Source organism: Manacus candei, unplaced genomic scaffold, assembly GCF_025592945.1.
Source record: "Manacus candei isolate 608988 ecotype Guabito, Panama unplaced genomic scaffold, ASM2559294v1 h1tg000113l, whole genome shotgun sequence".
Classification (NCBI taxonomy): domain Eukaryota; kingdom Metazoa; phylum Chordata; class Aves; order Passeriformes; family Pipridae; genus Manacus; species Manacus candei.
This window is the reverse complement of record NW_026138161.1, coordinates 3,185,588-3,199,379: the sequence shown is the minus strand read 5'-3', so window position 1 is coordinate 3,199,379 and position 13,792 is coordinate 3,185,588. Positions and strand designations below refer to the sequence as shown.

Below are 13,792 nucleotides of genomic sequence, written 5' to 3'. Positions count from 1 at the left end.
CTTGCATTCCCCAGGTACACTGCAACCCCCATGGAGCAAATTACATCCTTGTTTACACACAGCTGTAAATACAAAAAGATTTAGGCATCAGTGTGGGCAGCCAGGTGTCCATTAGTACAGCAGCAATCTGGAGCTGTTCAGCTATGGTTTCTGTCATTTAGCCTGTGTGTTGTTTGTGCAAAGCAGACTGTCTTTTGCCATGTTCCAATAGTTGTTGCTCTTCCAGCTAGCTATTTCACAAAACACAACTCCATTTCCAACAAAAAGGTTTGCAGCAAGAGTTTCAGCACTGAAACATTTCTCAAATAAAGTTATTTTTAAAACCTGGTGTTATGCTGGAACCCCCAAACTTCAAATGCTACACATGACCTTGAGTAAGCCCTAAAAATGGCCCTCCCCATCATTAACAAGCTTTTTACTGAAAAGGAACAGAAAACTAAACAAAGAAGCCCTCAGCAGAAGAGTATATCAAATAATTTTAGTGCTAATTACTTACTGAAGACAAAAGGCAAAGAGATTTGATTGAGTGGTACATTAAAAGAGATGACTACACCTGAATTTCTGTTCACATTAAGGGCTATCAAAAAGCTTTCAGCCTTGCATACTATACACTTAAAATTTTTCATTTGCAAAACCAGGGCATTTCTCCAGGATTAAAGTCTATGGTATTACTGATGATATCACTTCAATAAAATCTTACATTAGGGGATGTAATACATCATCATCATTTTGCTTTGAAGGAACACTACCACTGAATGAATGTAATATGTAAAAAGATGTTTCACTGCTTTGAATCCTAAATTTAAGTGTCCACAGAACACACCAGAAGCAACACTGTGCTCCACTTTTCACAGAGGAGGTTTTATTTCAAAGATTTGTATTTAAAAGATTGTATGTGCTAAAATTAATATGCTATAGGACTGACACCACAGAAGTACCTACTGCAGTTTATTATATAAACACCAGGGCTAATCTAAACCAAAGGAAACATATTACCTTGTTTACATTCTTCGCCCATCCAACCTTCCATGCAAGCTTTGTTTCCATTTTGATCGCAGGTGTAGTGACCAACAAAGTCATCTCGGGGGCCGCAGAATTTATTGCACAGGGCACTGTAGTAATTTTCATCACACTTCACCCTTATTTGTACTTCAAAATGGGCAACAGGACCATTGATTTGTAGTGTCTTCCATCGATCTTCTGGGTTGATCATGCCAGCATGTGCCACTCGCTCTATTAACAAGTCTTCACCTTTTTTTTTTTTTGGAAAAACAAACAAAAGAAAAAGGTAAATTCAACAGGTGGTAAGTTCAATAGCACACAAGAACATATGGAATCCAATTGAAAGTATTCAACTGGTTAAGATAAAACCTAGTGAAGAAAATGTTAAGATGATAAAGATCTACTGTGTAACTGAATTTTCCTTTGCCTTGCAAAGTTCATTACAGGAAGGCCAATTTAAAAAAGTGTCCCAAAGGAAATATTAAAAAACCCTGGAACATAATCCATAGGAAATAGCTTATTTTTCAAGGCAGCCAAACATACCACACCCACACGCTGACAACTAGCAGCTTTATCTTGATTTGAGGCTCTTTTTGCCTCCTTTTTGTTCTTATAAAATTGCAAAATCTGCATAATCTAGTAGCTGAGACATTAAAGTTCTCCAATGTGAGTTTAATTTTAAATATAAAACAAAACACAATATATTCAATATGCCATGAAGTTACTGAGCAAAAGTAAATGCTCTGGTGGGCTTGCATTATTGTACATAAACTGGTTTGGTGCATTTTATCATTCTCTCTACAATAAAAGCAAAACACCTTTAAGAAGCACTTCAGAGAACACTGTGCAGCTAATATTTCACATTTTGAGAAGATATAAAGAAGTGAACCCAGGATTGTCAAGGGCCATTCTCAACTCTGCATCCAGCTTATCCTTATCCCTCGTGAAACTACTGATAACTGTGATCTCTGTTGCAATACACTTTGTAAGCATCCTGCCTTGCCCCTGTGGAAAGCAGCAGCACTCCTACTGCCAGGTTCCATTAAATGAGACCAAATGTGCACAAAGTATTATCTGTCACAGGGGACAAGAGGATTTTAGGATATAAAGTTGTGGAAACTGCCAACACAAAGTATTTTCACTTTTATGAATATCCATTTTGTACTTTTATTCATGTAATTCTTGGTATAGAAGCTTCAATACCAGGAGGAGAGACACAATTATAGTCAGTACAATGAAATTATACAATGTCTCCAGCAAACATCAAGAATAAGCAAAGCACAGTAAGGGATAAGGGCAGACAGTGAGTAATTCCAGTGACAGGAGTTTTCTAATGGTTTCACTGTTCAAATCTGGTACCATTCTACTGCAAGCTGCAACTGCAACACCAAACACTAGTTAAGGACAAGAAGAAGGTACAGAAGCTTCACTGGTACACATTAATTTCACACCCATCTATGAAATCACTATAATAATGCCAGCTAACAGCTTCAGCATCCATTTTGTTTAAATAAAGTTTATTTAAAATGCCTGTTTAGAGAAATGAAGAACCAAAAACTTGCACACAGCAAGAGGCTGAAATGGTAGTAAGAGAAAGCCTAAAGTTCAAATAATTAATAATATAAAACATACCAAGCTGGTAGTAAGCAATATTACCCTACTACTTTTTCAGCAAATGTATTTTACCTACTTACTTTCTAGAACTCATTAACCTAATCTGTTTAGAAAACAAAACCAAAGGAGTGGTTTTTTCTCAACTAGAAAGTTATTGACAGCATAGAAGTATCCTGTCTTCTCTTACCAAAGCAGCATTTTCCCCTCAGCACGTAAAAGGACTCAAATGACAATTTTCAGTCACTCCAACATTAAAGAAAAAGGAAAGCTGCAGAAGTAGCCAGGTCTGCAAAGCATTTTGTTCTCTTGATATCTTTTTTCAAGCTTGTTTCTATAAAAATGTTTCCTCTTAACATTAAACAGTACTGAACTTAAAAAAACCCAACCTTTTTAATTAAGCACTGAAAGTACTTCAATTATTAAGAAATTATAGTATCTCTCTCCTTTAATATTAAAAGTGGTATTGCCATGTATAGGCTACAAGTCATGCTTGCCTGGACTAGTCTGCATAAAACATTTCTTGGCTAGCTGAGACACACTGATGTCTACCCCTGTTCTTTAACTCTCTCATTCCTATACACTAACTCCTCTGACATCCAGCAGTACATGGATGACAGAGGTATCAGAGTGGACAAGAAACATGCAAGACTGAAAAGGCTGCCTGCATTTTATTTTTGACTTAACAGAATATTTATGGCACCAGTCACCACTAAAAGATTCACAATTAGATAGAATCATAGAACTGTTTAGGTTGGAAAAGACCTTTAAGGTCATTGAGTCCAACCATTAACCCAGCACTGCCAAGGCCACCACTAAACCATGTCTACAAGAGTCACATCTACACATCTTTTAAATCCCTCCAGGGGTGGTGGCTCCACCACTTCCCCGGGCAGATTTCAACATCATTTTGTATAATCTTATTCTTCTCCAATGACTACTGATCTGAAAAACTATAAAGGAAAACATGCTAAACCACTGGATGGTCAAGGAAATTTGAACAAATAGCAGATATGCACTACAGAGCTATTTTTCAGCTAAAAGCAACAGTGGCTCCTTAAAAACAGCTGCAGCAGCCACTGCTATAAAAGTGTTTCCTCAAAGTGCATCAGATGGACTGAAGAACAAGTCCTGAGATTAAAGCAGTGGCTTATATAATAAAAACCTTATCAGGCATCTTCAGGCTAATGGAGATTCATCAGACCCAGTTAAACAACTGGAACAAGCATTACAGCTACTGCAAATATACCTATGCAGAACAGACCTCTTGATACCGGGGGTCGAGAACAGGGGAAATAACCCAAGAGTGTCTTTTTTTTTTTGAACACTCAAACTTTATCTTCATGAGCTCCTCTGAAAAAGAATGTATTCAGAGTCTTAAGAGTTTTTCCTCAAGTTTATATCAGCACAAGTAGGGTTTAACAGCCTAAATAAGCAAGCCAAATAATTTACCCTGAACCACAGAAGGCATTGGAAAAATCAGCTCCAAGCCATTTAGTTTCTAACACTTAATTCTTAAGTACCAGAGTATTAGAATTCTGCTTTACTTCTAATTTAAAACTGATCCCAACTAGAAGGTGTATCTTCCAAAGAGATCTGTAATCACAGGGAGGAACATGTTTGTCAGGGTTCCTCCTTCCTCCCCCACAATATCAAAGTGCTTCTGAAGCTATTCCAGTTTCTCTCACCTAACTGTTTTGATGAGACAAGTTTGCTCCCTGCATCTGCCTTTGCCATGAAGTTTACCTTAGGGACTCAGACTCATTTCTTTTAGCTCTCAGTAAAGGCAATGGGCTGTATGACTGAATTTGTCTGGTTATTGGTCAAAAAAGTAGCATTCATTACTCAAACTTTCACACCTCCCAACAAGCAATTAGGCTTCTTTTCCTTGATTAATAAGAAGCTTTTACAAGCCTGTCTAGAAAAGCAGATAGTAGTACAGATGTTTGCACAAAAGGAGATGATGGACAAAAGGTAGTTTTTTAATTAATGTTTCCGGAGCATCTGATTTTTGGAAGAGAAAGTCTTATCTGGAGAGTATTTAACTGTGCAATTGGGAGCCACAATACACAAATAAGAACACTGCTCATCAACACCCTAACTTTTAGCAGAGGTCAGACATTCCCAACCAGCCACTCACAGGCCATGCAAAAGGTGATGCTGGTGCCTGTTTGCAAGGGAACACACACACGGTACCACGTGACGTTCACTTCCAAAGGAACAGGAGGTGCCCTTTTCAGGAAGCACATTCTCTTCAGCTGTTTTCAAGCATGCATTTCAAAATGCCATAAAGGACAGATTAGTCTCCTACAGATTTCATGGGAAAGAGGAAGGCAACCACTGCATCCCTGCAGAGGACTTGTAGTCAAATGGAAAGTTACTTCCCATGTGAGGATGCCAGCTTGCTTTGTAATGGCAGGGCTGGGGCAGATCTCTGCTACACAGCTTGAAGTTTGCCAAGTCAAATGACTTACCTGGAAAGCAGCAGGGGTTGCCGTGACAGATGACAGCGAGCAGGCCCTTTACAGTGACTTAGTATCTAAGCCAGTTTCCTCTCCCCCTCTTCCAAAGCAAACAAGTGGTAACAACTACACTGCCACAAGCTTACCTCTGGGCCAACCCTGGGGCACAGAGGAGGAGGAAAACACAGAAATAGGTCAGGAACCCGGGTCTGAAAGACACTCTTAAGAGTTCATAGTTTGAGGTAAGTACAGGGGAAACATTTGCCCCGGCAGACTTGTTCTCGAGATGGTACTTCACAGATCTGCTCTGAGCCCCCTTGCCTTGCTTTCGATGAGTGCAAGGAAGAACACAGGATACAAGGGCACAGAGGGAGGGAAGAATCACAAGTGTTCTCAAACCTTCAAGTTGTTCACTAGAAACCCCACTTTCTAGGTTTTAGGATTTCTTTTGTTTGCTTGTTGTTTGGTTTGGGTTTTGTTGTTTGTTTTTGTTGTTGTTTCATTTTTATTTTGTAGGGGAGTTGTTTTGTTTTGGATGGGGTTTTGGGGCTGTTTTGTTTTGTTTGTTACCCACTTGAGAGTCCAAGCTGAAACACAGAATCTACATTTAACTTTCAGCCTTACTCATCCTCATTAAAGGAAAGCAAAACCTGACTCTGGAACTAATTAATCAGCTTATAAACAGACTGGCAATTACTTTGATTAATCTTTCTTACAGTAGCAACAGAAGATACATGTAACCTGATCCACAGACCAGCTCCGTGTTCAGGATTGATAGGGAGCTAAGCTTTCCACAGATACTCACTTCACCCCTCCAGGATGCAGATACAGTTTGTCTTTTTTCTGGAGAAGTTGCCATATTCCTTTTCCTATTCCCTTACACGTGATTTTTTACTGATCTGGTCCTGTGTGGCATTTCAGCACTTGTAAAAATACAAGCAAAGCACCTTTGCATGTTGACAGATTCACAAGGCAAAACCTACTGGAGGACTCACTGTAAAGATCAAACCCCCCCCCCCCCAAAAAAAAACCCCTTCAGCAGCAAGGAATTCTTCATAGGAATCTTACATGCAAGTGTAAATTGCAGCATGGCAAAGCAACAGATCTGTCACGAAATTGGTAAACAGATTACAGAAACATTTAACCAAAACAAGCACTTTGATAGCATTCTGCAAAACTACAGGTCAAGAAAGTCTTCCCAAACTGACATGACAAGCCTTCTAGTTTCAGATGCAGTATGACTTAGCAGTACCTCTTCAGCAGCCTAAATTAAAGGGAAGTTCACTTCCCATCAGCAGTTTCTCATGAGAGCTAAACCGTAATCTGACACTTATATAGACTCCTGCAGTTCACGGAAACTTAAATTAAGGAGATGGCACACTGGGCCTCCAGAAGGCACTCTATATCCTGTTGGCCTCAAGTTCACAAAAAGAAGTGTGACATGAATGCAAGTAAAGAGATTTGTTAGAGCATGTTAAACTAAAAAGCACAACAAAGACTTAACACAGGCCTGAAGCGATTGTCCTCTTATCAAATGTATTTAAAAGAAATACCGGGGGTTTAAAGCTATAGGTTTGTAAGAGGATTCTGCAAATCCTAAGAAATATGCAAACTTATGAGACCATTACTTATCAAGAAGCTTTCTAATAAACAAAATACAACACTTAAATGCATACAGATGACTTACAGGGTAGGCTCTTCATGTTCACCCACTCCTACAACACCATCTCATGAGTTGACCTGCCACCTAGAACTAGGGAATTTCACTCCAATATTTGCTGTATTAGTTGTCCCTAGGTAAATTATTCCCAAGATGGAAAGTATTTAAAAGAATTAGCTTAATGTAGTACTTTTTGAGCAAAGCATTCAATAGGATTCCTCCAATCTGTTGCTTTGTAGGATATCTAAACTTATTCATGATTCAAGCTTACTCTGCTCAGCACACAAGATCTCATTTTGAACACCACATCCATTCATTCAAGAAGGATGTGGACAAACTCAGCTGAAAAGTTGCAGCAGCATAAATAACAGAGATTTAAAGAAAACATGGCTAATAAAGTTTGAAGAAGTTGTTAAACACAACAAAAGTTTAATTCTAACAGAAGAAGGGTTCAGGAACAAATTACAAACTCATCATTACTTTGTCTACCATTGGAGATACAGTATGCTAGAAAAATCTCTCAGTTAGGAAAATTCAAGTGAGACTGATCCCCATCTTAAAGAAAAAGGACCGTGAAACTCTGACATGGCATTAATATTAATTCAGCTCTGCCAAGTTTTTATGTTTGATGCATTTTGATAAGAATGGTCAGTGAAGTAGGGGAAGATGCAACTGATAATTTGAAACTGATGATGATTTGGGACATAATCCCTTTGCTATCTTAATGTCTTCCTCTACATTGATCCCAAACAAAACGAAATAGTCCACCAATAACCACAATGCAAGTCTGAGTTCACTTAACACTTGTAGCCAGAAGCATTGATTATTTTAAGACAGATTTGTAAACCATTGCCAAAGAGTAGGTTCAAGTTGGAGTCCCACTTTAGCAACAATATAGCAATCAGCACCCTTTATGATTTTCAAGTTTTTATACCATAATCTTGCTTTTCTTTCAGATTAATAGCTCTGCTGATACTGAACATTAACATTTACAGACTGAAAATACAAGGTACTTGGACTTGAGAAGAAACAGAGAAGCAATCATACCATGATTTAGAACACAAAAACAAAGCCTGGTTTCTTTATGGGAAGCAAGAATGCTTAGTTGTTTACTAAGCACAGATTATTGTCCTTCCTTTAAACAATAAAAACAAAAAAGCTACAATGGTTTTCTAACATTTTTTAAAGCTAGTTATCAGGAGCTGTGTTACAACCTTCAGTTACTATTGTCCATTATTTTTCCTATACAGCAATAATTTTTCATGGTTCCTAACCCAATAGTCACTGTTTGGGCATGTACAAGCCCTTTAGACAGCAGGTTTGCATTCAGGCTGATTGGGAGGGATGGCTAGTTGCAGCAGTATACCATTCCCCTCTACCCAATTTACATACAAACAGCACAGAAGTTAGTAAAAACTCCAAGTTTTACACAAATACTCACCAGCTTTTGTATCGTTATCCCAATCCCATGCTTCTAATATTAATGTGAACGATCTCTGAAAAGAAACAAGACACCAATTAGACAGTAATAAAAAGCTACTGGTTACACACCAGACAAACTGTGATTTGAAATAAGCAGATATTCTTGCTACAAGAAAGCCAAATGAAAGCAGTTAAAAATTTCACTTCTCTGTTGTCATGTGAAAGCCCTTGAAGGCATCTTCTCAAAAACATGAAATATAACAGCATTAAAAATTGTGGGGTAAACCATGCTAACAGCAAAACAAAAACATCCCCCCCACACACATATAGAGGACTGAATTATTATTATTATTCTCCTCCCACTGCATCTAATTCTCAGCTCTGCCTAGCCACAGAAATCCTTTTTAGACACAGCCCTAAAAGGTTTAAATGAAATGAAGTTCTCAACCTTGGGAAACAGCTAGGATATTTAAGACTTAAACAACTGAACCGTTCCCCTGAAAAAGGAATAAAATGAGGTAAGTCTATACCAGATCTGTTTTACAGAAAAACATATCTAAAGAAGAAACACAGAATTCACCCTGCATCTATCAAAAATTTAGACTTCTTTCTCATGGAAGGGACAGTGTGAAAAACACACCTGCAAAAGACACAGTAGAAACATAATTATTACAGCAAGCACATCTGGCGTTGTATTTTCCCCAGAGGAAAGAGAAAAACCATGATTTCAGACAGTTTTAAAATTATTTGGAAAAAACATGAAGGCTTTACTTCACACTAAAGCAAGGCTTCAGGCATCTTTCTTGTGTTTATGATCAAATATGTAGGACACGTGTTGATATTCAAATACTAAGCTTATTTAGAAAAAAGTTACCTTATGCATATAGGTAATGTTTACCTGTTTTGTGTTTAACAACAATAGCTGTTAAACCCTTCAGCTTTGACAGTCTCCAGTGGTTCCAAGTAACATTGAGATCCTCACATACATTCAAAACCAAGGAAAAAAACCCCACTAAGAACAGAAGGAGTTATTGCATCACTGTCCTAAAACCCCGCTGTACACATCTTTGTGCTCAGAGGTAAGCCACACCAAAACCTGGGGCTCATTAAGTACAGCAGAGCCAAGCCCTGATGTGTGCAGAATTCACAGGTTAATGATCTATGAATTCACATGGATATGGGAATATTCGGCCAAGAAATTTCCAGCACTCTTAGGAAGAGGACTATGTAAGAATTCAGCCATCTTTCATAGCATGGCTAAAACTATTGTACTGTTATATCAAGAGATATTGTACTGTTTTCACTTTGAGATAGCTCATAAGTGCTTTTTATGCCCCTTGACTTCCCACCAAGTGATCATAACACTGAAATCTCCCCATTTTAAAACAGCAGTGACAAGAACAGAGATCAGTGCAGCACCCTAAGCAGAAAGGCTCTTTGCCTGGAGGTCTTTCACTACTACAGCAGAGTCTACTCAGAAGCACACTTAACTGAGTGCATATTTTTCTTCTGTACTTTCAGCTTCAGACATATACTGGGGAAGATGATTTTCCATCATTGAAACAGAAAAAGTAAATATTTAGATTACACAAGGAAGGAGGGGGAAAGGGAGCTCAGGAGTGGCTACACTGGACAGAGGCATACTGGAGCTTGGACTGCCTTTGAATAAGGACATCTGATCGAGATCAGCTGAGAAAGTAAAGGTCTCTACTTCTGAGGTATGATATCATAGCACAACTCACAGCTCCACCCAGTTTTTTTGAAGAGAAGTGTTAGTGAAGCATTTTAGTAGATTCATCCTCCAACTCCCCGCTCTCCCATGCCCCCAACCACCAATATCTCAGTATTTAGGGATTCTACTGTACTCTGAAAACACTGCCTGCCACCCTTCTTTCTAACTGCAACCTGAAAAAAAAAACAACATACCTTGAATAGTTGAGAAAATAAGTACTATGTAGCACTGCCCTAACATTATCTTCTTCTGGCAATGGTGAGTTATCCTTATTTTGAAAAATTATGAACTAATCCAGGCAGAATTCTGCAAATCGGTGCAAGATCCAAAGATGTTATCCACCTCTTCTACTTTTAACTACTTGTCTTCTAACATATCCCCAGTTTTCCTGTGTTCCACTGATCTGTATTAGAAGTATAAACTAGAGCCCAAGTGCTTCCAGATGTCCACTTGCTTATCTTATGTAAGTGCTGGTCTTTCCTACTGCAAATTGACTTCTGCATCTGACTTCCCACACAAGCCAAGGCAGAAAAAAAAATTCAAGCTGGACTTGCTGCATTAGGAAACAGATCAGTCAACTATGCTTTCCCATCATACCATTTGAAAGCAGATTTGTATCTTTGCTCAGAATGCTAAGGAATTTTTGTGGGTTAAGAGAACTCCACACAATACACTGCTCCAGCATGCTCATGCTGGATAGTGTGAATGGGGATAAAGAGGCCTTCTACCAATTTTAAGATGCTTAAAACAAGGAATCCAATAGCTCTGGCAGCAAATCTCACAATCTAAGTTGTCATAGTCTCTGGAGTTGAAAATATTCCTCTAGTGTCTTATAGAGACTCAATAGTACATTAGAAGCAACTATGACTCTGGTTCTCAACAGTTCTTTCAAAATGTGAAAGAACTGAAATTCTGTCCCAAACCCTGACCTTTGCTGCCCACGCAGCTCGTGCTGCCTCCTCGTGGCTTTGCAAGCCCCAGGTTCCACAAGCCTGGTCTCCAGCATTTGCTTTTACCATCGTCCCACTAATGACCACCAAGCACCATAAGCCCATCTATAAAAAGCTTAAAACCCCTACAAAAGAAAGATGAGACCCAGACTATTAAATTCTTTCACTTACTGGCATCCCATAGCCTCAGTTTCCCTGTGTTTACTTATGGGCTAATGGGCTATCCCTTGGTTGTTCATATGTAAGCAACATATGGAGTGTAACATTTTAGGAAGGCTTGTAGTCACACTTGCAGGAGATTAGAGATGTTAATCAGATGGCATTAAACAGTATTGATAGACAAATACATATTTACTGGAAGATCAGTTTCAGCTGGGACAGCTCTCAGTTGTGCCGCTTCCTGCTTTCTACTGAATTACCTTCAAAACCCTTAGACACAGCAAGAATGCAACCATAAAACTGATTTTTATGGCTATTTTACCACTAGAGAAGACAGCTAAGGCTACCAGCTCAATTTGTCTTCCCTTCCTCACTTTCAGCTAGTCAGTAACTTGAAAGAGGAATTCCTCTCTGTGGTAGTGCAATGGATTGTCATATTACAATTACTACACCTCAAAAGAGAGAGCTGGTCCTTAACATACTGGTTTGAAAAAAAACAGTCTTGCCCACTATCACATGTAGGAAGTCTTGCACTAGATCTGCTTAAGCTCATTTGAATTTTGCACTTTAATTTAAAACAACAGCTGAAAACTTAAAAAAAAAAAAGCATCTGTGTTACCAAGTATGTCTATAGTATGCTGCACCGAGAGCTTCCCAGTTATGGCTCAATTATCAGAAACATGTTTGACTATCAAAATGATTTACTAGTGGAATTTTTAATATTCATACACCCACTCACAATGTAACCCTGCCCAATAACCAAAGTAGGAGCTATAAAGCTGAATAATACTAATGGATATAAACTTTGAAGGATATCTTTAGCTCACATAATGGCCACACTCATTTTACGCATTAGTCACACCTGTACTCTTCAACAGAAAGTCTAAGACAGACTACCCAGCACACCATCTACTAACACCAGCTGCAAGTAACCCTTCTATTGCACAGACATTGACACCAGACATTTTTCTCAAATGGTGCTTGCAGCAAACAGCTTCAAAATTTGCACTGATTTAGCTCTTGTCCAGAATCTAAGGTCTACTCATACTGCAAATCTTTAACCCCCTCACATCATCCAGCAGTGTCTTGGCTCTTTGATGTACCTTTGATATGAACAGGTCAGCATAGGTTATTGAAGACAGAATGTTCTCCATAGACTGTTGATATGAATGTGTGATCAAGTTCAGGAATGAATCTACCAGAAATCTCTATAAAAGTATCCTAAAAATGCCCCAAAATCATGAGTCTTATGCATAATACACACACACCACCTCACCTGCTTCTTCTTTAACTTGCACAGAACTCTTGCTGTAGGCTGATACAACCATAACAGCAGGACATGCACACTCCAGTCTGTTCTTACATATAAGAAAAGCTTTGTGAAGTAGTACCTGTTGTTCATTTCAACTAGTACTAGCAAAACACTGAGAAAATATTTTTAAAGTGACCATGGCACAGATTGGAGGGTGAGGGGATAGGGGCTAATATACTGAAAATACACTTCATTCTGCTGACTTTAGTGTCTGGGTTTGTTTTCTGGAAAGATATAAAACACACAACAGCATTTGTGCTCATCAAATGAAAAACTGGAAGATGTTAAAGGCTACGAATCAGGAGAGCATCAGCACACTTCTGCAGAAGAGCACAGCTTATGCAAGAACTACTTCGTAGGAGTTAACTGAACAGATATGCCAAGCAGCTTGGAAAGATACAAATTAAGTCTGTTTATCATGGTGATGCTGCTTCAGTTGTGTTTTTTTCTCAGGATTCGTGTTGACATAAGCAACTTCAAAGCATTATTCCACTGTTTGCACTAAACAAAACACTCCCCATACTATCCCAGCGACCTCCTTTATGAGGAGAGGGGAAACAAGACCTGTAAGATTGGTTTTGTTCACTTTCATGAACTACTACTATTACCTTGATACCTGCAATTCAACATTCAAAAGGTATGGGTTTTCTGGCAAATCAGACATGTCAGATTTTTCATCCCAAGAAAGATGATCAATCTGCTGACAGCACTTTGTCAGGCATAGAACTCATATATAGTCATAGAACACTCAAAGTCATAGAACTCATATATTCTCCAACTCATAGTCTGAAAAACGCAAAAGGTGAAGGTTGAGTTGAAATCAATACTTGAAGGTTTTTGCATCAATTACATGCTACTGTGTATCAAAACTTCTAACAGACACAAAATTATCAATTTCACATTAAAAGGACTGACTGGAGTTTCTACAAGGAAAAACCTCATAAGAATGAGCTATGAAGTAGAAAAAAAAAGTTTGGCTCCTAAACAAACCCCGAGCCCACCTTATCTTCCTGTTCCACAGCCACACAGTAAATGCAGGGTCTCATCCCCAGTAAATACCACTTTTCAAACCTCAATCAAGCATAGGCAGCATTTGTAGTCAAACATTTCGACTGTCAAAACAGGCTGAACAACAACAGCATAGTACTCTTCTTACTGCTAGTCTAATTTTTGTAATTTCTGGAATAAACCATCACCAATATGTCTTGCAAGTCCATCAAGTCTTGATCAGCACAGTCAACTCTCCTGCTTGCTTTCCTAAGGAACTCTGAGACAAGTGAGGCAAACACAGGTCTGAGGGCTTGCCCCCCCTTTTTTTTGTTTCAGCACCTTCCCGCCCCCCCCCTCAAGCAGCCTGCTTGCCATGGAAAAAGATGACTTCAAGGCAAGCATATTCCATTTCCTTCCCCAGGAACCCTGCAGCGAGTTCTTACAACTTCCTCATGAATAACCCAGAGGTGTAAAGGGAATAAGGAAGAAATA

At 38.8% G+C, this 13,792-nt stretch overlaps 1 protein-coding gene across 1 annotated transcript in view; it reads right to left on the bottom strand.

Moving 5' to 3' along the window:
* JAG2 (jagged canonical Notch ligand 2) overlaps positions 1-13,792 on the bottom strand; it is a 70,484-nt gene that overhangs the window by 35,787 nt on the left and 20,905 nt on the right. The window contains exons 3-5 of the mRNA XM_051769985.1: positions 8,177-8,231; positions 997-1,251; positions 2-62 (exon numbers count right to left, since the gene is read on the bottom strand). Coding sequence (XP_051625945.1) covers positions 2-62; positions 997-1,251; positions 8,177-8,231 — 371 coding nt within the window. The remainder of the gene's footprint in view (position 1; positions 63-996; positions 1,252-8,176; positions 8,232-13,792) is intronic.